We start from the raw sequence: 26,903 nt of genomic DNA on the forward strand, positions 1-26,903 counted from the left end.
CCAGGATGCTCGATGCGCTCCCCAAGCGTCGGGCATCCCCCAGTAGATAGGAAGATAACAAAAACACTCGACAGCAGAAAAACGGCCAACGTAGAGGTAAGAGAGTCGCTAGCTGCGAGTGTAAGAGTTGATATGACGACAAGGAGAGATAATTTGCCTCAAAACAGCCCTCAAATAGAAGTAGGACAAAACAATAACGGAAGCGAGCCTCAGCGTGAAGCAAAAATAAATATATTTCTAGCAGGTAGGACACCCCCTTCGGTATTTATGACAAGCACTCAACTAAGAGGGGGGGAAGCAAAATTCTATGCGGACACAGGAGCTGAAATTTCTATTATAAAGGAAGACAGTATTCTTCCAAATGCATTCTTTGACGTGAGGAACCGAGTAAGAATTGTAGGTGTTACGCACGAAGAGCGTAGCACTTCAGGTGTAGTTGAAATACCACTGAAAGGCCTTATGTGTAGGTTGCATGTGGTCCCACGCGACTTCCCAATAGATGGGAAAGGTATTATTGGATGGGACATTTTTAAGTTACATCAAGGTCGCATAAGCGCGGCAGAAAATATTTTTAAATTAGGAGGAATGAAAATAAATTTAATCGAGCCAGAGATGCTCGAGATTCTTGCTAGGTCAAGGCAAGTTATATATGCCTGTGTCGGGGTAAATAGCGAAAAAATAAAAGTAGGGTGGGCTCCTTTGCAAAGAATGAGAGAAGAAGTTTTATTCGGAAATTTTATAGCCACAAATAATAGTGAAAAAGTTCATGCTGAGTGTGTAAACACACTAAATGAAACAATAAGCATACCTGTACCGGAAATAGAGTTATTAGAATGCGAAGTGATGCGAGAGGCCGATCCATTTAGCGTCGAAGGGGACGACGGTCGGAGCGTTAATGAGGCAATTATAAGACTTTTTGAGGCAGATGGCCAAGAAAGGAGATAAATGAACAAAGTCCAATATGGCGTTACAAATAATTATACAAGTGGCGGGTCCAATAGTGATTTCAAGGACACTGACATTTTTAGTAGGTTGTCGGATAAAGGAAAAATAGCGAGAATCGATAAAATAATGCAGTTTATTGATGTTTCAAGTTGCAACGAGGAAGAAAAATCACACGTCCGGAAACTCATAGAGTATAATCCGTTTGTATTTGGTCTGGATAAAGAACCACTGGAAGCAACTCATATATTGAAACACCGCATCATAACTACGACGGACAAGCCCGTGACGGCGAAGCGCTATAGGTACCCACCAGCGCTAAGGGAACAGATGAAAAAAGAGATAGAGAAATTGCTCGAGCAAGGAATCGTCGAGCCTTCGAAATCACCATACAATTCTAACATGTGGATTGTACCCAAGCATGCGGGGCCGGACGGGGAGAAACGTTGGCGCGTGGTAACTGATTTTAGGCAGCTCAATGAAATAACTGTAGGAAGTTGCCATCCCTTACCATTCCAAAGTGATATACTCGAGCATTTAGCGTCAGCTCGATATATTACAGTAGTCGATCAAAAACAGGGATTTTTCCAAATAGAAATTCATGAGGATAACGCACACAAAACAGCATTTTCTGGGCCAGACGGTCATTATCAGTATAAGAGAATGCCAATGGGGTGTACGGACTCGCCGAATACATTTTTGAGAGCAATGTCACTCGCATTGGCGGGTCTACAAGGTCATAAAATCGAAGTGTATTTGGATAATATCATGGTGTTTGCTTCGAACCTCGAAGAGCACGAGAGGCGTTTCATTAGACTTTTAAAGCGGCTTTCGGAAGAAAACTTGACAATTGAGCCGAAAAAGTGCCAATTTTTGAAACGCGAAGCGAAAGTACTGGGACACGTAGTAGGAAACGGACAAATAAAAACAGATCCAAAAAAAATTAAAGCAGCGAAAAAATATCCGAGGCCTACGAATGCAAAGAAAATCAAACAATTTCTTGGATTTGTCGAATATTATAGACGATTTATCCAGAATTATGCGAAAATTGCTCAGCCACTCTCCAAACTCTTGAGAAAAGGAACAGAGTTCAAATGGGAAGAGCAGCAGGAGCAAGCTTTCAAAACATTAGTTGACGCATTATGTAGTGAGCCGGTACTTATTGCACCTAATCTAGATAAGCCTTTTATAGTCACAACAGATGCATCAGACTACGCAATAGGAGCAATATTAAGCCAAGGCAAATTGGGGAAATATAGACCGTGTGAATATGCTTCACGATGCCTTCGAGGGAGCGAATTACGCTACCCAACGTATGATAAGGAACTGTTGGCTATAGTGTTTGCAAAAGAACAGTTTCGGCCGTACTTATTTGGGCGCAAAATTACAGTGGTCACGGATCATGAGCCATTAAAACATTACCACACGTCAAAGAAGCCCGACATAAGCTTTAATAGGCTAAAAACGGAGCTACGAGGCTACGAATTTGACGTAGTGTATCGGCCAGGCATTTCGAACAAAGCACCCGACGCACTCTCTCGAAATCCAGTAATAGGAGAGGGAGAAATAATCACTGAGCGGCCACGCCAAGAACTGTACCAGCTGGTGGACGAACAGGAGAAAGAAAGACTAGCCGATAGCGATGGGCCTCCAGCGCGCATTTTTAAAATACGAGCGATCCGTAAACAGCGTATTCAGGGAAATACTAAAAAGGGGAAAATTATTTACTCTGATTCAGAGGATTCAGATAAGAAAGTACAGAGAAAAAAACAAAATTTGGATGAACGGAAAGAAAATAAGTATGAAACGAAAATAGATGGTCAAGCTGATGGTGAGGGAGATTCTGAATCCGAGGAAAAAGTAGGAATAAACGAAAAATTAAGCAGGAAAATAAAGAAAACAGTGAGAAAAAGAGGTCGCCCAAGAAAGAATATTATAGTTAGCAATTTAAAAACAGAAACAGATACGGAACGCAACGAGATTCCGTCAAAAGACGTTATTGTTGCAAATTGCGGAACACCAGTAATAATGAATAGCGAATCAGAAAATCACAGTACGGGACTCGATGATTGGGGCTGGCAGCTGATACAAGCAAGCTTGGCGGCCGAAGAGGCGAGGAAAGTGAAAGGCAACAGAAAGTTAACGGAAGCAAACGAGGTAGATAGAAGCATCGTAACATTTGGGAAAGGTGGTTTTGAAGGCAGAGGTGTTGAAGCGTCGGAGAGAGCCGATCAAGCACGAGAAAGATCGAGGGAAGAAGAGAGTGAAGAAGAGACACCACAGTACGAGCATACAGCAAATGAGCCGCTCACTGATGGTACTTATGAATGTAATAAAAGGGAGAAAAAAAACAATTATATGAGGGACAGAATGAAAATAAGCTCGATATGGAAATAGAAGGCACAGGTTCGGATGCATCAGATGATGAAATTGAAAAAACGACGAGACCAATCGCTACGGCAGGGGATGATCCTATTTCCCAAGGAATGACGGATGGTAAATTAGGGTATATTATGAAAGAACTGGGGTTTTGAAGGGGAGTAAAAACAACGAGTACACCAGCAGCAGTACTATTCGAGGAGAGAAAACGAAAATTGCGCAAGAGACAAATGGACACATTAAACAGACAAAATCCGAATTTTTCGATTACGCCGACAATAATGAGCCCTTCGAAGGAAATAATAATAGCTAATTGTGATACGCCACAAACGTCAAATAGTACAACGGCACAAAACACGGAAGAAGTAAGACATAGGTCAGCAGAGCTCTCAGTGAGCGCGGAAACGAATTTCGCTCCAACAACAGAAGCAGACAAGGAACCGGATATACACGATTTGTTAGAGGGAAGATCAGACGAACTGCGGGCACAAGTTATGATTGACGTAAGAAGGCGAGATGTAGAAGGAAGGCCGGGAATGAGGATCGACGAATGGGAGCCCAATGAAAAAATACTTGGGGAAAAAGCGCCACCAGAGGAAAGGGAAAAAACAGATCCAATGTCACGTAAAAGTGATAAGCGAGTCCAGTTTGAAGAACCAGGGGATCGAACAGTAAAGGAACCCAACTTACCGTCAGACACAACGGCGCCGACAGATAAGTGGCTGGCATATCTTAACGATAATACACGAAGGGAAACGAATGAATGCATTCAACCTCATAAAATACTTTTCAAAGTGCCAGGACTACCGTACGACCTGCCGGGAAATTGCCTATTTTATAGCCTAATTTTTTTATTTAATCTTAATCTCTCGACCCACGAGCTGAGAATGGTATTAAAAAATTCAGAATACCTACAAAAGTGTAGAAAGCCAGAAGAAACAGAAAATACACTAATGTTGCGTACAGAATATGGAACTGGGGAGTGTATATACATATTTTCGCAAGAATTCAAGAAAAACGTGTGTGTACACCTCAAGTTAAATCGGGAAAATTATATTTATGCGCACTATATTGCAACGGAAAAAGAAGGGGTCGGCCACTTGCATCTGAAAGGTAACAGCGAGAATGCCCATTACGTGCCCCTAGTACAAAATTCTATTACCGAGTCGAAAAATGATTAACATAACAATGACGGTAGTAGTTGTGAAAGTCGGGAAGAACACGCGAGTGAGCCAGAAAGAGATGGAGAAACAAACCAACGTGAGTGGAAAAGGGATAAAGAAAGTCAATCAGAAACAGAGCAAAACCACACCGATGGAGAGACGAACTCGAATATGCTTGTAGAGGAAGGGGAAGAAGACAACCATCCCACTAACAGCGATGACGAAAGCTCTGAAAATACGATGGAAGGAGAGGTAGGGCAGGTTAATGAATGGAATAGCGCATTATGTGAAACAGAAAGCGAGAATGAAACTAACACAGTCACACACTCTCCATCGATGGAAAAATACACGGTGTGCAGAACACGCCTGCCAAATGAAAGACCGCCATGGGCACCAAAAGAAGGGGAAGACCCACCCCTGTGCCAAAAACTAAGCAAAATTGAAAACCATCCCTTTAGGTATCTCGAAAACCTGGCGTTTATGACGATAACGGAAGCGGTACCCAATACGGAAGCAATAGATGCTTTACATGAAAGAGGGTACATAAATCCGACGCGCATGAACAACGAGGAGAAAGTCGTAGGTGGAGCTAAAAGTACGAGAGAGAGAAAGGTAACGGTGATATACATCTACGTAACGGAGCATTTTGAGGAAGCAGCGCTCAAATCGAATATTAAGAAGTGTGTTAAGGCCCTTAGAGACGTAATAATTGCAAACAATATTAAAACAATTGGAATTGTCAGGGATCTAGCGATTCTTAACCTTACCCAATGGGGGTACTTTGCCGATATTTTCGAGGAAATATTCAAAGACACTAGATTAGCGGCGGTGCTCTACACCAATACATTGATAATTCCACCGACGAGTCAAAGATTGAAAATAATTAAAGAGTACCACGAAGCATCCATAGGCGGGCACAGAGGTATGAACAAGACATATAGTAGGATCGCGAAGGACTACTATTGGAGAAACATGCGCCCAGACATAAGGCAAGTCATTTTGGGATGCCCTTCATGTCAGACAAAAAAACTTGTAAGGGTAAAAACAAAACAAGCGTTGCTCATTACGGACACACCGAGTAGACCTTTTGAAAAAATTTCAATAGACTACTACGGGCCAATCAGTAAGCCATCGACGAATACCTACACACATATTTTGTCTATGCAAGACTGGCTAACAAAAATTATTGTTCTTGTACCAGTGAAGAGAGCAACAGCTGAGGAGACCGTGAGGGCAATAACCGATAAATTTATAGCATATTTCGGACCTTCGGAACATCTACTGTCTGACCGAGGCACCCATTTCATGAATAAAATCATGGATGAACTAGCAAAATTATTTAAAATAGACAAAATGGGTAGTACGGCATTTCACCCTCAAACAAATGGGGCCATCGAACGAATGCATCATACGCTCACCGAATATATAAAAGCCTACGTGGAGAAAGAAGATCAGTGGAACGAGCACTTACCATTGTGCATGCACTCATACAATACTACGGACCATGAGAGTCCAGGGTACTCACCACATAAGCTTGTTTTCGGGCAAAGAGCGAGAACACCTACTAGCTTTAAGACATCATTTAACGGCCAGACGTCGAACGAATATTTTAATGAGCTGGTAACGACACTGACGGAGATGAGAACCATCGCCGCAATGAATCAAGTGCAAGCAAAATACCGCTCAAAATATTACTACGACCGCAAATTGAATACGAGATACTACCTCGAGGGAGACATGGTTTATGTGTTAAAAGAGCCGTCGAAAGGGAAATTCGACGCCCAATATGAGGGCCCTTACGAAATAACTGGCATCGATTATGTAAAAAAGAATGTCAACTTTTAGAGGAAAGACGAGGTGAGAATATCCCACGTGGATAAAATAAAAAAAAGCTTGCGTAGTGAAAGCCCCGTTAGAAAATGCGAATACAGAAAAAAAATGCGAGAGTACAAAAGTAAACCACTAGCTTCGCTTAAATTTTCGCGGCCCCCGGACGCACCGCGAAGATACAATGAAAAATAGAGAACAAGAGAATATTGACTACTATTTTTTTTAATTGCCTAAGCAAACATAAGAATGGAATGTGGCGCTATTTCATATAATTATAAATAAATAAAAAAAAAAGGAAAATTGTTTTTTTAGATATTAAGGTAAATGTACCAATACTTGGCCACCAGAAAAAATTTGGTTCCAAGAATGGCCACAATCACAATTTTACGATTAGCACAAATTTTTGCAGTGGCAAAAAAAAAAAAAAAAAAAAAAATCGTTATTAACATTCACGCTTAAAAATTATATAAATTTATATATGTATACAGGAAGACGCGGGAACATGCAGAAAGGTAAAACAATACTCGCAAGTTGTTTATTTTACTACAATTTTGTTTTATTTTTACATGTGTGAATACGAGAATTATTTTCACTATTGGGGTAATTTAAAAAAAAAAAAATTTTTTTTTCTCCTTCTCTGTCTTTCGTGGGTCACGCCTTAAGTACGCTCCCTCCTGCGTCCCCGTCCTCGTCCCCGAGGGAGACGATCAACAGCCAATTCCCGGAACCCATCCACCAGCGAGGATACATTCAGATTAGGCGGTGTGGGCTGATTGCTGGAAGTACAATTACAGCTTGTGCAAACCGCAGGTGGATTATGCGTTGTGATGGTAAACAGTCCGTTATTCCCCCGTTCGACCTGCAAAAGGAAAAAGGAAAATTAATACAATCATAAAAGTTTTCTTACAAGTATAACGAATAAGAGAGGCCTTACACGTATAACCGGCCGCCCCTCCAGCGGAAAACCGTCTTGGTCGGAGGTTGATATCTCAACCACCACCACGATGAACGTACCGTGGCACGTACAACCGACGGCTACAACATACGAGGCTCCGGGCTCCGAAACGTTGCAGTGGGTTCACAGTACGGAACCCGTCGACGGAAAAAAAGCAGTCCAGCGACAGTCCTGGAACAGGACAGTGAACGATCGTCCGGAAGGGCAGTAGATATCGCAGCATGCGACGCCACCCCGGTACTTATACCTTTGCACAGGCAAAGGCACGGCGCCTGTGGGCCAGTCCGGCACGCAAAGAGGGAGGGGAAGAGAGAAGAACCCGTGAGGGTTCATGTTCAATCTCGTTCCCAGCTGAAAAAAAAAAAAAAAAAAAAAAAAAAAAAAAGAGAGGAAAATTTTTAACTAAGGACTCAAAAGCAATGTCAAATGTTAAGAAAATAACGTAATACGTACCGCACCGTGACTCGGACAAGTGATAGGGGCCAGAACTGTAGGCCCCTCAAGCACCACGACTTGAGCCCCACGGGTACGGCCGACGGAAGGCACTCGCCGGCAAATAAACAACAAGATGGACTGTAAGAGAAAGCAAATTAAATGGATATGTATACATATGGATCTAGGTACAGGAAAACTTGCTACAAAAAAAAAAAAAAAAAAAAAAAGGGATAATACTCACATGCGAGCAGCTGCAGCACCTTAGAAGATCTTCCATCACAGAACCTTCGAGGATGAAACAGACACTACCATTGACCGCCGCAAACCCAGTAACACGAGTGTTATCGTACGGTAGGTTTGCGAAATCACGCAGCCGGCGCACAAAATCAACCGGATTCACAGAAGAAAACGCCATTTTTGCGGGGTAGTACAAGAATAACAAGGTAATAAGGAAAGTAGAGAAAATAACGCCAAATCCAACACGTATTGAGACACACAAGAGAAAAGGGCAAAAGTCACTGGAAATCAAGTAGCGAAGTTGACACTACAAAGTCAAAGTAATCACTGACGAAATATAGCCAAACTATTCAAAAATCCTTATTACCCGCTCCTCTCGATAAAATAGAAAAGGGAAAAATTAGCATGGAAATAATAAACGAGGGAAACTTGCAGGGGCAGCATGTATGACAATTGCCGATCTGTAGTACCACATGCGTCTTCCTGTTGTAAATGACTTACAGTGCCGAACGTGCCGATAGACAGACAGAATACAATAATTTTGTCGCATAGGGATAGGTTGTAATATATATACACATACGTACACCTCGATCAAGCACACCTTAAATATAAGTTAAATGTAGAGAATAAGGAAATAAAAAAAAAACATGTACAAGTAGAGCCACATTTCTGACTTGACTTGCAAAAGTTCGATCTTATCCGTCCTTAAGAATCATTGTTTCGGGGATTAACATTGCTGGTACGAAATATTAGGATTTAGAAGGGGTAATCAGGAGCCGTAAAATAGTGACATTCCGAGGAATTTTTTTTTCTTTGTTCTACTCCTTTTCTCCTTTTCTCTCAAATAATCTGGAAATTAATTTACAAAAAAGGAAATGTAGGTATCAAAAAAAAGTATCTATTTTATGTTTTAGGGGGGAATTCACTCCGATAGGAAAGCAACCGGGAGAAGTAGAGCTATTCGAGAAGAATCCGGGGATATTAGTGGAAAATCTGGGGCAGGCCCAATCAGTTGCGTCTACTTGGAAAATAATATGGTATGTAGATTGGGATCAAAGAATCAGAGAAACGGATGCATTTGCGAGAGCAAGCAATCAAGTGGAATGGAAATGCAGAGTAACAATAAGCAAAGAAGATGCCTGCAGAAATCGCGTAAGAATGGCTACTTACAAGACCATAAAAGCGCTGCAAGGTGTCGAAACAGCGTACAGGGCAGTAGTAGGGCAGGAAGTTTGCAGCCAAGTAGAGACAGTACAGGTACTCCAGGGGCAGATATCGGAATCTAACAAGGACAAGATACGGGAGTTGACGGAATTGAATTTAACAAGTATGACCGATATAACGAAATATCTCAAAGAACAAATAAGAGTCTCTGCGTTCGGTGATCACGAACAAACAATGCAAATAATAAAAAATTATGAGGATAAAGCAGGAGATGTTAGAGAAGAAGGGCTTAAAATATTTACAGATTGGGTAAGCGGATATGATAGAATGCCAGAGATAATTCAAGAATTCGAGCAGCTGGCCGATAAACTAGCAGCGAAATTTGAAACAGCGACGGATATAATTTATTTGGCAAGTCGAGGAATATCACATCTACCGGAAGCAGCCTTAAAAATGATATCGGAGGCAGAAATACTAGTAAGTCAGTTCAGGCCAGATCTCAGGGTTCCGGGAGAAAAGGGCACAATGACAGAGGAAAGAATAGGGAAAATAGCAGAAATAGCGACGGTAGCACTCAATAGAAAAGTAATATATCACATTGAAATACGTTGGTAACGCAGGAAGAATAAGACCTGCTTAGAATAACACCGCTACTCTTAGAGCAAGAGGGGTTCAACATAACAAATATGGTGGCATACCTACAACCGACGTACGAATATATAGTAAGTAGCATGAGTGAAAAAAGGTTCGCTCCGATATCCCGACAAGCGGTCGACCAATGTAAAAAATTAGGCTAGATAAACATATGCGCACAAATACAACCGACGCAAGAAGTGGAGAAAGATCACCCATGCGAGATACGACTTATCCTAGGAGAAACAATAGACAACCCGGAGGAGTGTCCGATCGTCTTAGCAAAATTAAAGAGGGCGTACTGGACTCGACTCCACGCAAAAAATCATCACGCGTTCAGCACTATAAGGGAAGAAAAGGTACATGTTCAATGCAAGCACACCAAACATGGGACGATAAAGGTGTCCCACGCTGGAGTAATAGACTTGGCAAAGGACTGTACTGCCCAAGTGTCAGGAACCAGACTTGAACCGGGTCAGGAGGAAGAGAAGAGTCACGTCGTTAATCTGGAGGGCCCAACTCTGATCTTTAAAAAGATTATACAAGAGATGAAAGGAACAAAAGGAGACGAATTGCTAAACCTAATAAAATTAGTAATAGAAAGAGACGGACTGCAGGAGCTCAGTAGCCTAGAACACGGTCCCGAAGATAAATTAACGATCGGTACTAAACTAGAGGACATAGGTCAAAGGGTACGTGAAGTAGGTCAAACGGAAGGAAAATTTTCCAACTGGGAAGGGTACGCGTGGATGGCTGCAGGAATAGCTTTAGGCACAACAGCTGGGTCGTTCGGGTTCCTACAATGGAGGGGCCCCTTAATACTGAATTTGGCTAGAATGCTTACATGTAGAAGAAACCGTTCCGGAAGCGAAGGCGCAGCGGCGGGTGCAGTGATAGCGCAACCAATAATGCTACAGACCATACAAAGACCAGTCGCATCGCAAAACCAAGTACGCGTAGCGGTCAGAAGTGCACCTCCGGCAGCTGAAAAAACGAAACGTCCTCGTGCGTAAGAGGATATATATATATATATATATATATCTCAAAAAAAAAGGAAAAAATTTTTTAATTAAATTTTGTATACATACATAAATCTAGGTTACGTTTGTTTATTATAATTTAGTTACCATACTTACGAACAAAAATGCATTATGTGAAAATATCTAACAGGCTCGTATCACAGCCAACTGTAACAATAACACAAATCAAAAACATTAAAAGAATGATCGGATCAACAGTAGCAAAATAAGAAATATTATACGATACATTATAACATACTGTAATGCCATATTTTACAAGTTTAACATGGATAACCTACAGTGGGATTAAATATTTAGTTAATAATTAGTAGAAATAACTTGAAGATTGTTACACTCAAGGAAATTTATAAATGAGAATTTTTTTAATATTGCACTATATTATAAAGGAAGAAGAGCGTGAACAAAAACAATAAATGCTTACACAAAAAAAACAATTTAGCGAATTTATGTAAAGAAGGAACAAGGACAGGTTTTTTTTTCTCTCCACCTTTTTACTCCTACGTTAGAAATCTCACATACAATATAAACAACATTATACGAACATCACGCGACGCGCTCTTCTCTCCTTTTTGCAATAATTAAGACGTTGATACTAGTTCCTCGACTATTTACTTCGTGCGCACCCCAAGACGATAGAATCCTCAGCAACAATGAATATCTTTATCAAATTTACTTAATTTATCAAATTCATCAGAAACACCGTATTTATGCCACTTGCTTACAAAATTCTTAGTATCTTTTATTAATTGGTATAAAGGATTTTTTTCTGTTTGTAAATAATAATTATCATCACTCAACAATTCTTCTACTTTATTAATGTAAGTTTCTTTTTCAATGACAACAGTGGCATTACCTTTGTCTGCTTTAGTAATTAAAATATGTTTATTATTTTTAAGGAAAGCTCGTGTTCGCTTTAAATTGTCTTGAAGAACTCCATCATTTAAAGTAAAACGAGTAGATACGTTATGTTTCTTGTTATTAATAATGTTAAAAAGTTTCTTTCTATCAGTCTCAAATTCTCCAGAATATTTAAGTGAATGTTCAACATTCTTAAAAAAATTAAAATAATCAGATTTTTTAGTATTAGAAACAAAATTAAATTTATCGCCTAATTCTAAAATGCTTGATACACAATCTGGCAGCGGTGTATTAAAAAGGTTACATAGCCAGTTTTCTTTTATTTTACTTGTGCCTTCATTGTTGACAATTTCAGAGCACCGAACCGGGCCAGGGTCACTGACACTTGTAGCTGGAAGTGTATCGTATACCCCTTCGCGCTCGGATTCTTCGTGTGACAAAAGGGCATCAAACTTTCTATCCAACTTACAACAATATTCGCGAAAAATACTATTCAACTTTAATTTGTAATAATCAATAAGTAAATTTATTATAACAGATTCACAGCCATTACTTAAAATCTTATTCCGTATTAGTTAAATTTTACTTGTTAAATAATTAGTTTTTGTGTAAGAGTCTGAAATTTCATTATTCAAAATTGATTAATGTAATTTAGATATGGTTGATTTATGTTTTATGTTCAATTGGAAGTTAAAGAAGGTAATGTATTTAAGCTTGTTAGTACTTTGTGTAATATGTTTTGGGAAAACGCCATAAGCCCTACATTTAATTAAAAATTTGTACTTCAACTCACCGCTCTTCAATTCCTTCTGAACACAACTAAGCTTATAAAAAATAAAACTTACATTTCTACTAAAGCGTGTACTTATGGAGTCCAGCACCCTTGAAAGAGATTCGAACTTTCTACTCGTAAGGATGGTTAGTAGTTGTTGCAGTCTGGTGTTCTCCATAGTAGCGTAGTGCAGATGCAGATGTACTTTTATATTTTAAATTTATTAAAAAAAAAACGACGTTTCGGCCAATTAGAAAACGTCCCGGCTCTCATCAGGTACAAAAATCAATAAGTAACAAAATTCTTTGCAATACTAATTTAAGTAAAATATAATAAACGCAAATTAAGTTACATGTATAACATACCTCTGACTCTTACGAAATAGATGTAAAATTGTAATGTAGTCAGAGTTTTAAGCTAAGTTGCTTTTATACCCTGCACATATACAAATGACATAGTACACGCACGTAATACAATCGAATAAGAATCGCAAGCAGTTCCTTGAGACGCACATAAACAGTTCATGTTATCCTAATACTATGAATGAAAGGGGTCCTCGAATTATGTATATAAAGTAAGTCACCTTTCTTAATTAACATAACGAGAGACCTATAACAATCTTTCAATTTTTCTGTATCTTGTTGTCTATTAATATTATTATTAAAGTGATGTATATTTAACATTTTGAAAAAAAAACGCTTTTTGTAATTTTGTTCTATGTCTAAAATTTTAATATCATCAAAATTAAAATTATGTGTAAATTCAATGCTATGTTGTGATAGTACTGATGTATTCTTTTTTTTCTCGATGTCTCTTTTGTGTTCTGTCATTCTTAACTTTACAGCTCTCGATGTTTGACCAACATAACAGCAGTTGCAATTCACACATGGTATGTGGTAAACAACATTTTTTTTATCGAGTGGCTCAGTTACATCTTTTCCAAAAGAAAAGATCGATTTTAATTAATTGTTTAAACTGAAAATAAGACCAATGTGAAGCTTCTTACAATAATATTTAATACGACTATGCAAGTGGGAAATATACAGTATTGATAAGATTAATTTATAATTATTTTTATTTCTGTTGCTATTGTCGACCATACTCATGTTTTTAAAGGTATTTAATCTTTGATTTACAAATTTGTCAATAAATCTTTGATGATAGTTGTTAGCTAAAAAAAATTGATTAATCAATTTTGAATTATAATTATGAAATTATGTGTCTGCTCATTCAACAGAAATGTCTACTAGTGTGTGAATGATACCTATTATATGTTGTATTAAATAGTGGGAAAGAAAATTTAAGTATCGGCCTGAGTGTGTGGGTTTTTGGTACCAATTAGTTAGTACTGTGTTATTTTTTTGAATAATAATCTCCAAATTTAAGAAGCTGATGCTGTTGTTATTGTTACATGTCTCAACAGAGAATTGTAATTTAGGACAATAGCTATTAAAAATGTTTTTGGTATAGTTGATATATTTAGTAGGCACCCATATGAGAATATCATTCACATACCGTACGTACAATGGAACATCAAAACATAACTTATCTAAACATGAAATTTCGAGTAAACGCATTACAAGATCACACATTACTGGACTACAGGGACTGCCCATTTGAGAGCCGAAAACTTGTTTTTAAAATTTTTTGTTCAATTGAAAAAAAGTTAAATTCAAAACCAATGACACTCCTGCGCAAAATTCATTTAAAGAAACATTGATCTTATTATTCAAGGATTTCCAAAAATGTTTTATTGCATTTGTGATTAAGGTTTCACCTGTATTAGTGAATGAACTAACTACATCGAGACTAATAAGAGTGTAACAAGGTGGAATGATAACTTTTTTTAATTTATTTTTTAATTCACAGCTATTTTTTATGCGTGATTTTGCCAGCGAAATATTTTTAATCAAAAAATCAGAAAGATTTTAGAAAAACTATATGTGGGTGAATTCAATGTTGAGACAATGATACGGATAGGAAAGTCTTTTTTGTGTATTTTTATCAGTCCATAGCATTTAAGGAGGCTTGGGCGTTTGGTGTCGTATCTATTGAAGGGCCCCTGTGGGGTACTTGTCATACAAATGATTCTTTGTAATATTTTTTTTATAATCATTTTGATTATACACATGTGTGAACAAAATAGCAATAATGCGCGGAAAAGTCATTGGGAAAACCGATATTAAAAAATTTATTAGTTTTCCCGAGGTACCTTGTGTAAAGACGACGGCCCTGCCACGATAAAGCTGACAACACTGTACTCTCTTGCTCTCATCTGCTATTATATACCTATACTTACTTGTGTTTGACTTAAATTTTCATGCTTGTATGTTTATGAATGTACAGCGCATGCGCACTTACAGTATCTGAACAAAACAATTCTCATGTTCGATGTTTTCCTCGCTATTTTCTCAAAATTTAACGTGTTGATCCTATTCTTTTTTTTAAATAATAAATTCTTTATACTTTCAAGTACATGTACCAATATAATGTGTGGGCCCACAGCTTTTTATTGCGGTACGGTAGTCTATTGAATTTCGGGTTCCGTAAGGTTGCGTGTTAAAATGACGAATTTTCACAAGCGATTTTCTCGAAAATAAATGTGTTGACCTACCTATTTCTTTTTCATAAAAAAATCTAGCAAACTTTATCTATATAATCTCTGAATTTCAGACCTAGCCAACATTTAATTCAAAATCGCCCAAGCCTCCTTAAATAAGTTTTTTTTATGAATATCTTTATCAAATTTACTTAATTCATCAAATTCATCAAAGACACCGTATTTATTCTACTTGCTTACAAAATTCTTAGTATCTTTTATTAATTGGTATATAGGATTTTTTTCTGTTTGTAAATAATATTTATCATTACTTAACAATTCTTCTACTTCATTAATGTAAGTTTCTTTTTTAATGACAACAGTGGCATTTCCTTTGTCTGCTTTAGTAATTAAAATGTGTTCATTATTTTTAAGGAAAGCTCGTGTTCGCTTTAAATTGTCTTGGAGAACTCCATCATTTAAAGAAAAACGAGTAGATACGTTATGTTTATTGTTATTGATAATGTTAAGACGTTCCTTTCTAACAGTCTCAAATTCTACAGAATATTCAAGTGAATGTTCAACATTCTTGAAAAGATGAAAATAATTGGATTTTTTAATATTAGAAACAAAATTAAATTTATCGCCTAATTCTAATATGCTTGATACACAATCTGGCAGCGGTGTATTAGAAAGGTTACATAGCCCGTTTTCTTTTATTTTACTTGTGCCTTTATTGTTGACAATTTTAGGGCACCGAACCAGGCCAGGGTCACTGACACTTGTGGCTGGAAGTGTATCGTATACTCCTTTGCGCTCGGATTCTTCGTGTGACAAAAGGGCATCAAACTTTCTATCCAACTTACAACGATATTCGCGAAAAAAACTATTTAACTTTAATTCGTTTTAATTAATAAATAAATTTATTATAACAGATTTACAGCCATTACTTTAAATCTTATTTTGTATTAGTTGAATTTTACTTGTTAAATAATTAGTTTTTGTGTAAGAGTCTGAAATTTTATTATTCAAAATTGATTTATGTAACTTAGATATGGTTGATTTATGTTTTATGTTCGATCGGAAGTTAAAGACGGTAATATATTTAAGCTTGTTAGTACTTTGTGTAACATGTTTTGGGAAAACGCCATCAGCCCTACATTTAATGAAAAATTTGTACTTCAACTCACCGCTCTTTAATTCCTCCTGAACACAACTAAGCTTATAAAAAATAAAACTTACATTTCTACTAAAGCGTGTACTTATGGAGTCCAGCACCCTTGAAAAAGATTCAAACTTTCTACTTGTAAGGATGATTAGTAGTTGTTGCAGTCTGGTGTTCTCCATAGTAGCGTAGTGCAGATGCAGATGTAGATTAAATGGACGTACAGCTTCCACCAGTAGGTCGTTTAAAATCACACATCAAAAATAGCTATGAATTATAAAAGTAAATTAAAAGAAGTTATCATTCCACCTGGTTACACTATTATTAGTCTAGATGTAGTGAGTTTATTTAATTATACTAGTAAAACCTTAATCACAAATGCAATAAAACATTTTTTGAAATTCTTGAATAATAAGATCAATGTTTCTTTACATGAATTTTGCGCAGGATTGTCATTGGTTTTGAATTCAACTTTTTTTTAATTTAACAAAAAATTTTACAAACAAGTTTTTTGCTCTCTAATAACCAGTCCCTGTACTCCAGTAATGTGTGATCTCGTAATGCGTTTACTCGAAATTTCATGTTTAGATAAGTTATGTTTTGATGTTCCATTGTACGTACGGTATGTGGATGATATCATCATATGCGTGCCTACTAAATATATCAACTACACAAAAAACATTTTTAATACCTATTGTCCTGAATTACAATTCACTGTTGAGACATGTAACAATAACAACAGCATCAGTTTCTTAAATTTAGAGATTATTATTCAAAAAAATAACACAGTACTAACTAATTGGTACCAAAAACCCACACACTCGAGCCGATACTTGAATTTTCTTTCCCACCATCCAATACAACATAAAATAGGTATCATTTACACACTAGTAGACTTTTCTATTAAATTAGCAGACACACAATTTCATAATTATAATTTAAAATTGATTAATAAATTTTTATTAGCTAACAACTATCCTCAAAGATTTATTGACAAATTTGTAAATAAAAGATTAAATACCTTGAAAAACATGAATATGGTCGACAATAGCAACAGAAATAAGAATAATTATAAATTAATCTTATCAATACCGTATATTCCCCACTTGCATAGTCATATTAAATATTATTGTAAGAAGCTTCACATTGGTCTTATATACAGTTGAAACAATAAATTAAAATCGATCTTTTCACTTGGAAAAGATGTAACTGAGCCACTCGATAAAAAAAATGTTGTTTACCACATACCATGTGCGAATTGCAACTGCTGTTTAGTTGGTCAAACATCCAGAGCTGTAAAGTTAAGAATGACAGAACACAAAAGAGACATCGAGAAAAAAAAAATACATCGGTACTATCACAACATAGCATTGAATTTACACATAATTTTAATTTTGATGATATTAAAATTTTAGACATAGAACAAAATTACAAAAAGCGCCTTTTTTCCGAAATGTTAAATATACATTACTTTAATAATAATATTAATAGACAACAAGATACAGAAAAATTGAAAGATTGTTATAGGTCTCTTGTTATGTCAATTAAGAAAGGTGACTAACTTTATATACATGATTCGAGGACCTCTTTCATTCATAGTATTAGGAAAATATGAACTGTTTATGTGCGTCTCAAGGAACTGCTTGCGATTTTTTTTCGATTGTATTACGTGCGTGTACTATGTCGTTTGTATATGTGCAGGGTATAAAAGCAACTTAGCTTGAAACTCTGACTACATTACGATTTTACATCCCTTTCGTAAGAGTCAGAGGTATGTTATACATGTAACTTAATTTGCGTTTATTATGTTTTACTTAAATTTGTATTGCAATGAATTTTGTTACTCATAGATTTTTGTACCTGATGAGGGCCGGGACGTTTTCCAAACGGCCGAAACGTCGTTTTGTTTTTTAATAAATTTAAAATATGACAGTTCCACCATTGGACGTTGTTCTTAATTATTTATAAACGTCTTTCACCTCATAAATGAAATTGCAAAGTTGGAGTAGTCGTAATATTATCCTGAAATTTGTAAATAATGGATAAAGTTAGTATTAGATTTAAAAAAATTTAACAAAATTATTTAAATATGATACTAAATCAAAAATAATCACTGTAAAAAAAAAAATAAAGTAATTATCTGATGTACAACTTTATACATAGGAATATTACAGAATTTTATTTTTAGAAGTATTATAACATCTTATCGGTACATAAGATTATTAGAGATACTCTAATTTATTGATGGGTAAGTATTCGTGTAAGTAATTAAATTTATCGGCATTTTTCATACACCAGCACGAGATTGCCAAGGCAACTCGAGTTTTTCAGTTTGAAACTACAAATTTGTAGAAAATTGTCATACGTAGCAACTAAAAAAAAAAAGTGCCACCTTGACCAGGTCTTGAACCTGAAACTCTTTCTTGCCGGGAAAGGGCGTTACCAATTTTGCTATCGAGGTCTCAGTGACTTTTCTTCTTAATTGCTACATTTTATAATATTGGCAATCTTTCACTGCATGCCTTGCTTATAAGGTGTAAGAGAATATTAGAGATACTCTAATTGATCGATGGGTAAGTATTAAAACGAGTATTTGAATTTATCGACATTTCTCATCCACCAGTGCGAGATTGCATAGGCAACTTGAATTTATCGGTTTAAAACTATAGATTTGTAAAAAATTGTCATAAGTAGCAACTAAAGAAAAGAGAGTGCCACCTTGGCTAGGATTTGAACCTGGAATTTTTTTTGCTGGGAGAGCGTGTTAGCAATTTTGCTATCGAGGTCTGATCTCGGTGACTCCCCTTTTAAATTGCCACATTTTATATTATTTGCAATCTTTCAGTTCATGCCTTGCTATATACGTATTAAGTTGCTACGTATGACAATTTTTTACAAATTTGTAGTTTTAAACTGAAAAATTCAAGTTGCCTTGGTAATCTCGTACTGATCGATAGGAAATGTCTATAAATTCAATTACTCGCATTAGTACTTACCCATTGGTAGATTAGATCATCTCTAACATTCTCATATATCGTATGAGCAAGGCATCGGCTGAAAGATTGCCAATAATATAAAATGTAGCAATTGAGAAGAAAAGTCACTGAGACCTCGATAGCGAAATTGATAACGCGCTTTCCTGGCAAGAAAGGGTTCTAGGTTCAAGTTCTGGTCAAGATGACACTTTTTTTTAGTTGCTACGTATAGCAAATTTCTACAAATCTGTAGTTTTAGACTTAAAAATTTGAGTTGCTTCGGTAATCTTGTACTGGTGAATGGGAAATTTTGATATGTTTAATTACTCGCATCAGCATCTTAACTTCTTTTATTACGTGAAAAACAATTACAGCTTATTATACGATTTCTTATGTCAGTTAATACGAAAAGATCATTTCGAATACTTGTGCATGAAAAGTTCTGTATTTTTACATAGTCGATTATTTGTTGCTTTTTCTCACTGTAAGAATTTGAACAACATTTTTTATACAGTTACAGTGAAAGACTAATTTTTAAACAGAGAATGTAGGAAAAAAAATTTCTTGTTAATAACTTGTTACATAGAAAAGTATGCATGAATATGTATTGTATATACTTATGATCAATACAAATTTGAAAGTTATTTGGTGTTTTAGATTTTAGTTACAAATAAGATAAAATTGAACAAATGCGAACATTTCATTCATAATTAAAAACGATCTAAAATTTAATTTGAAATAACATGGATCTACAATGTTAATTTTTATACAGAAGAACCAAACTGTATGCATATTTACATAAACATGGACGGGTAATTCTGTCGTAAGTTGCTTAAAATGCCTTGAAGAACTATCTTGAAAAAAGTGTAGTTCTAGGTTCATCAGCATATTAAAAAGCAACAAAGTTTTTTCACACCAAGATATGCTTTTGATTGTATATAAATACATTAACATAAGCATCTTTAATTATCATCTATCGTTTGTTTTGTTCATTAATTTTGTTCATTTTGCTCGTACATTTCGTTCTATTTAATCATTGATCATGCCAAATTTGATGTGGTTTCTGCTCTTAGACAACCTCTTATTCAAAATAAGAAAACTTAAATACACACTTTTAGCACGCACGAAAAATTACAAAATAATTTGGACATTAAGATTAATAAGTTAAGAGTTTTCCCTTTGCAAAATATTTGTTACATGGCATGTATACTTAAACATTTTCAGTTTGTGATGAACGATAAATAATTACTTATGTGAAACGGTTATAAGTAGGTAGTCATCTTTATGAGAAATTTACTATAATTCACTGTAAAAAAAAGCGTGGAGCGTTAATAAAATCTTTACTATTTTTAGACAGAACGCACCACGATTTCTTTTATAATTAATCACAGTGAATATTCAATAAAGATGATTACGTACTTATAACCATTTTACATAGGTAATTACTTAATTATGTATACATGCAATCTAATGAATATTTTGCAAAGGGGAAACTCTTAAGTCATCAAACGAAATATCCGAATTATTTCGTAATTTTTAGTGCGTGCTAAAAGAGTGTTTCTTAAGTATTTGAATTATTATTTTTATTTTATACTTTTTAGTCTTATAGACGGTTGACCCTCCCAGAGGTCCATATAGTGAGGCAAGGCTAATTACAATAGGGTTGCACTCGTTGCCCTAAGGTGACATTAGCGACATGATACTTTATACCACCCTCATACCATTCAGCCCTCAGAGCGTATCCTACCTTGGCTTAGGTGGGATTTCATAGACTCATACTCCAATCTTCGTATTCCTCTTGTCAAACCTTATTGATTGTTTGATTAGGTCATGTGATAATTTTTTTCGTATCCCATTCAGTAAGCCCTTTTATTTAATACCCATATTATGCTAGTCATATATTTTTATTAGAACTCAGAGCATGTGCGAAATTTCATCAGAATCAAAGACTGGAAAGTGGGTCAAATTAAGATTCCAAGATTTTCTTACATACATAGTTAGTTACAAGTGAAGCTAAGAAAAGCGTGTTGAAAAGAAAGTTATTATCCAAATTTAAATGCTGTGAGATATATCTAAACAAATAAAACTTTAAAAAATGTCATGCTGATTTCTTGGACATTGATTGTCCAACAATTTTATTGATTAGAGAAAATTTAATTCAGGTTAGAATGTAGCCATAAGATAAATTTTTATACATAAAATTAGGAACAAGACTGGAAAAAATAAATTAGAAATACATTCGCAAAATACAAAGACTTTATAGTTGGCCATGCCTCACAGGACTTGTTCAGATCATTACTGAATCTCTGCCTCAGGAAGTTATCAGGGGTATCTGTTTTCTTACCTTCATTTTACACTTGTATATTTCATATAAATTTATAAAGTATGAGTTAAATTTACGTTATGACAAAAATGCTATTAAAAAATTTCTCCTTTTCCTAAAATAATGTGAAACGCCCATTGTATAGTTTTATCGGTTTTTTAAATACCAGTAATGTACCAAGATATGATAAAAGAAAGTCTTAGGTATAAAAAAAAATTGTTATTTCTTTAGTTTTTATGGTGTAGTCAAGGTACATAAGTGTAATAATCTAATAAGATTAATGATATTCTTTGTCATCTTACCAAATTATTCTCTCTTTTAATTGGTATCACAGTTTTTAAGAGGTAATTCACTACTTTTATATTAAAAAAACAAGTGTAGTCTTTAACTTTATAAGGATGTTACTGAAGCTTAAGTTCCCTGATTTTTATTGTTTAGCCAGTTTTGACCTGAATTGCCACTGAAAGAAAAAGAAAAAAAAAAAAAAAAGAAAAACGTATTTTTCCTTACACCTCCACCGAAAGTTCGTTCCATCTGACCCGATTTTGAGCTAGAAAAAGCCTCATATCAGTCCTGCCATATGTACGCAGAACGAAGTGCGCAGATATATATAGTTATATATTCAGCACCGAGAAGCAGCAGTAGTTATACAATACATATATATGTATACGGCTAATGGAGTTATAACCTTTATAGTTTATACAATACAGAAAATCATTGGATATTTATTTACATAAATTATTGGATATATATATATATATATATTTGTTTTTTTTTTGCACAATTTACGTGTATATATAAATTTACTAATTTTATATGAACAGAGTACACAACACAAAATTAAAACTACCAAATTAATGTTTTTTGATCAGTTACTTTCACTTTAATGATTTATTTAGTATATAAATGTAGTATATACATGTCATATTACAAAAATGAACTATGAAATCTTTCATTTAATCGAATTATGCTTATCACAATTATAATAGTTATTGATAACCTGATTTATTTTGCACTTACGGATATAAACATTAGGATTTTTAAAATGATCTTTATAGGATCCATGATTCGAATTTAAACGGATTTCTCTTTCTCTCGTTTTGCCAGCACGACCAACCTGCACAAATCCTCGGCCCAATCTGATTCTATATAATATACTACAGTCTCGGTGAGCGTATATATATAGATATACCTATACACATGTACACTCATCTACGTGCATTTAAGTGGTATTGTTCGAGCGACCTATCAATCAACAATAATGCATAATGCACTAAATCTTTGACTGGATCTTTAAACCATCATTTTTAACAAAACTAAAACCGTGGTGACGAACTTTTGGTGGAGGTGTAAGGAAAAAAAGTGTACGTACCACGGCCAAAGAGTGGGGCTACATCTGACCGCGCTATATTATCGGCTGAGCCGAAGGCGAGGCCGGTAATATAGTGCGGTCAGTAATAGCCCCACTTCCTGGCCTAGGTACATAATATACTATTTCAATAGTATAAAAGTTCAATAATAGTAGCTATGGCATAAATATAGCATATAATATAAATAAATATAAATAAAGTTATAAATCAATGTTGTCTAGGTAATGAGCAGCCAAACTGCTCGTTCATCAGGTATTAGTACCTCTGTCCAGTATCACAGCTACTATGCAGTTGTAGGCAGGAGTTAGTAGACGTGCTCCCTCGTGATTCCGTGCATACAGCCACTCTGTTAGCTATCTGTAAACGGTCGGTCCGGGAATCACCGATTGAGAGTCAAGACAGCTGACAGTCACAACTCAAATGTACACATGGCCAAGAGACAGTGTGTCAGATTGGCTGCTATTTTCAGGACTCTACACAGAAACTGTACATCTATGTATATTGCTCACACAAATGGATGTATCTCACTTAACGTATAAAGCTCACAGTCGTGAAATTCTGAGCCAGAGATTGGTTGATGAGGATTGTGTGCGAGTTGGTCCTAAATATGTCAGAGCCAATCAGCAGAAGCTCCCACATCTGCCACTCTATCTTTCGATCCTCTGGACTAAAATGGCTGTCCTGGTCCCTGAGCTAACTTCCCATGTGGCCTGATAAACTTTACCTTAAGATTAACATGGGAGATTAGGTTGGAACACCAGTGGGCATTACATTTTTTCAAGTCAGACCAGAGATAATTCTAGCTCAGTTGCACGCTAACACCTTTTTTTGGGTCTCTTTGTCTTTTGAAGTATAACGCTTCTATTTATAAATAGGTATGCACCAGGGTAGAGGGAGCAGTGTTAGCCAATAGTTTGGGAGTAGAACTTGTGTAATTCTTTGTACCTTTTAACAAACTATAATCAACGTTATATAAGCAATGTAAGTGGCTATTAATCGCTACGGGCTATCTGGTGATAGCTGATTATTTAAATGTTTTCGTTTTATTGATTTGTAAAGTGATCCATGAGCAGCTCGGATCTACCAATGCTACGTTTGTTAATAAAGTGGCCAGTAAATATTCCAGATCACCTTGTAATAGGCACTTGTAATAGTTGTTTCAAGGTTTGGAACTTTATGTTTGGTTAAGTACTGGTTTCGGGAGCATTACAATCAACCTATATTGAAATATACAGACAGCTCTAGATCAAACACGTGGCTAAATTTGAAGGTCTGAAATATCTGTGTCCAAAAAGTTCATAGAAATCTTAAAATTACTATTTATGACGTTTTCAGAATGAAAATAGTGATCAGAAACTTAGAAGTATACCGTCGCATGGTTGCTGCGGTGCGAACAGGGGGAAAGATGCCGTAGCACTTGCAGTCCTTACTTATTTAGAAGTAAATAATAAAGTAAGAGTGACATTGAATATTAAATTTTTGATGTTGCATATAAGAAAATAAAACAGCTCTATTTGTTAATATTGTTATTTGGTTGTTTAGAAAACTAGTTATTTAAATGCAATATTTTTACAAATAACTTTGATTGAATAAGCAAAAGAAAATAACAACTCTACACATAATAACTTGTAATTAAAACAGTTGGCCATCTTTCTTACGTAAAATATGTTAATCAGATTATGAACTATATTTTATTCATCTATTTTTAATAAGTTTGAACAATATAAGCACTCATAATAGTTATAAGTTAACGGATATTTCAATTAAAATCTTGAATTACTTAATAAAAGGGTGGTCTCTTTCATGACGAGCAAAAATAGCTTATTTTTAGACAATTGCTCATTAAAACAAGCTGGTTTCTCTTTGAAAAAATATCTTTATATTTTTCACGGTCACTGATATTTTTTGATGTACCGTCTGCAAGCTAAAGTTGTCATTTAAATAGTAATCACTCCCTCAGGGTGTAACTCTTTCATTAGGTTTTGTAACCTACAAGGTTTACAAAGTATATTACGAAACTCCATGTCAAGACTGTCACACTTGAGATAAAGAGTCTTGCATTTTATAGGGTGAGGTGGGCAAAATAAGAATATCGTTAGAATAAGGAGATTTTAAATAATACAGTAGATCATAACTGATTTTACAATTTTTTTTACTAGAACCCTGTTAAAAAATGTCCTAATGAAATAAATTGTAAGCTTTTTTTAAATTAATAAGTAATTTAAAAACACAGAAAAATTTGGTTTAAAACTTTGAAAGTAAGTTCTTCATACATTTACTAAAATGTTATAACTGTGATAAATAATATGCAGACCAAACTAAAAAAAAACTTTTTTTCCTAAGGAAGTTTTTTTTTAAATTTGTTTTCCAGCATTTAATTTTAGTTGTCATTTTTTAATTTTCTTCGTAATTTCACGATTGCCTACAGATTTAGGCGTTGGGGCCACCTACTCACTACCTTTGAGTGGGGATGTTTTACTGTGATTACGAACATAGTAGGAGTTTTTCTGATGGAACTGATTACTGTACAGTCACATTATGTCACCTTAGCTGGCTTTCTCTGCACCAATGGTGCTCATGCTTAGGTGCAGTTGTCACTATGCAACGCTTACCCAGAGAAAACTCCATGTAGACCACGCTCAAACAGTGATGAACCGGGAAAAATTATTCGCACCCATTTTTTTGTGCTTTCTTGTTCAAAATATAGTTATGTATCTGAAAGTTCATCTTGCCACCCAAAAATGTGGTCAAGTATTTTTTTAACAATTTTTTTGTAAACAATTTCGTCAAAGTTACTTTTTCGACCTGAAAAAAATATTCTCAGATTCTTTGGCACATTTAGAAAAAAAAAACCAATGTAGCATGTATCTACTCCGTACCAGTTACGTTTTACAAGGGCCGTGTAAAAAAGCTTGGTTGTAAAGACAATACAATTCATAAGTATACGTCAAACAAGCACCTAAAATTTCTTTTTTTTTCGGTCATCTACAACTTACAACGTTTACCTTCTAAGTTTATATGATATTCAATTATATTCGTAATGAAATCTCAAAAAAGTAAGATAACTTTTAATAGTAGACTCACATGCATGAAAGTAAAAAAAATATTGTTTACTGTAAGCCTTCTTTTTGAGACAAAGTAGTCGTTAGCCACGTAATTACTCGAATGGTGTTTTTTTATACTGTATTGTTTTATCTAGATATAATCAGGTCAATGAGGACAGGCAATGGGACAGTGGAGGAAATTGGTGCTCAGAATTGGAGTACAATGTAAAAGATAGACAGCAAAGTCAATTACATTCTGAAGAAATTGTAGTGGACGTTGTGGTAGATGAGCCTGGCTTTCAAGTTATCGATGCGGAAAAGTATAGTCACAAGCAAACAAAATTTTGTTTAAGGTATATTAATTTATACTTAACTACTACACTTTGAAAACTTATTAAGTACTAAGAAATTAAAAAATATCTGAAAACCAAAATATATAAGCGCTTTAAAAAAATTTTTTCTCACAGATAATCTAAAGTGCCTAATAAAAATGAATCCTTCTTACGGTACATCAATAGCAGCTAGACATTTGATTATAAACTATGAGTATGAGATTAACTATTTGTCAATAAAAGAACTTTTTGTTAAGGATTATACAAACCATACAAATTTTTTTTAAGGATATATATACATATATCTTATATTTGGAGGTTGTAGGACCAAATTTAGTTCTTAATCCACCTTACCCCTCTTGGCGGCCCTCCCTAAACCTTTGGATTATCTTTCAAGCCCTCCCCTCTTAAAATAATGTAAGAATTACAATTCATCTGTCTTATTTCAACCTGATACTAAATATTCTCCTTTTCTAGAACCCCCTCACCACCCTTAAGCCCCCTCATTATTTTGTGGTCCCCCTTCTGCCCCCCCCCTCTGTAGCTACCCACTAAAATTAAATGGTATATATTAAATTTAACAAATCTAATTATATTTATGTATTTTTATTTAGTAAGTATTGCACGCATTTATTTTCCATGTTTGATGGACAACAATAGATGTGATAATTACATGTATAGGATAGAAGATACTAATGAAACAATTTCAGCTGGCAATTGAACGGTAGTACCATACAAAACATCGGT

General features: G+C 35.3%; 1 protein-coding gene across 1 annotated transcript in view; it reads left to right on the forward strand.

Moving 5' to 3' along the window:
- LOC149374117 (uncharacterized) overlaps nt 1–26,110 on the forward strand; it is a 102,987-nt gene extending 76,877 nt beyond the window's left edge. The window contains exons 4-5 of the mRNA XM_089594723.1: nt 25,980–26,049; nt 26,096–26,110. Of these exons, the coding sequence (XP_089450849.1) occupies nt 25,980–26,049; nt 26,096–26,110 (85 nt within the window). The remainder of the gene's footprint in view (nt 1–25,979; nt 26,050–26,095) is intronic.
- Nucleotides 26,111–26,903: the final 793 nt, after the last annotated feature.

The sequence above is a fragment of the Copidosoma floridanum genome, unplaced genomic scaffold (genome assembly GCF_036245765.1).
Source record: "Copidosoma floridanum isolate Cflo_tuat_1 unplaced genomic scaffold, Cflo_Japanese_pri ptg000021l, whole genome shotgun sequence".
Taxonomy (NCBI): Eukaryota; Metazoa; Arthropoda; class Insecta; order Hymenoptera; family Encyrtidae; genus Copidosoma; species Copidosoma floridanum.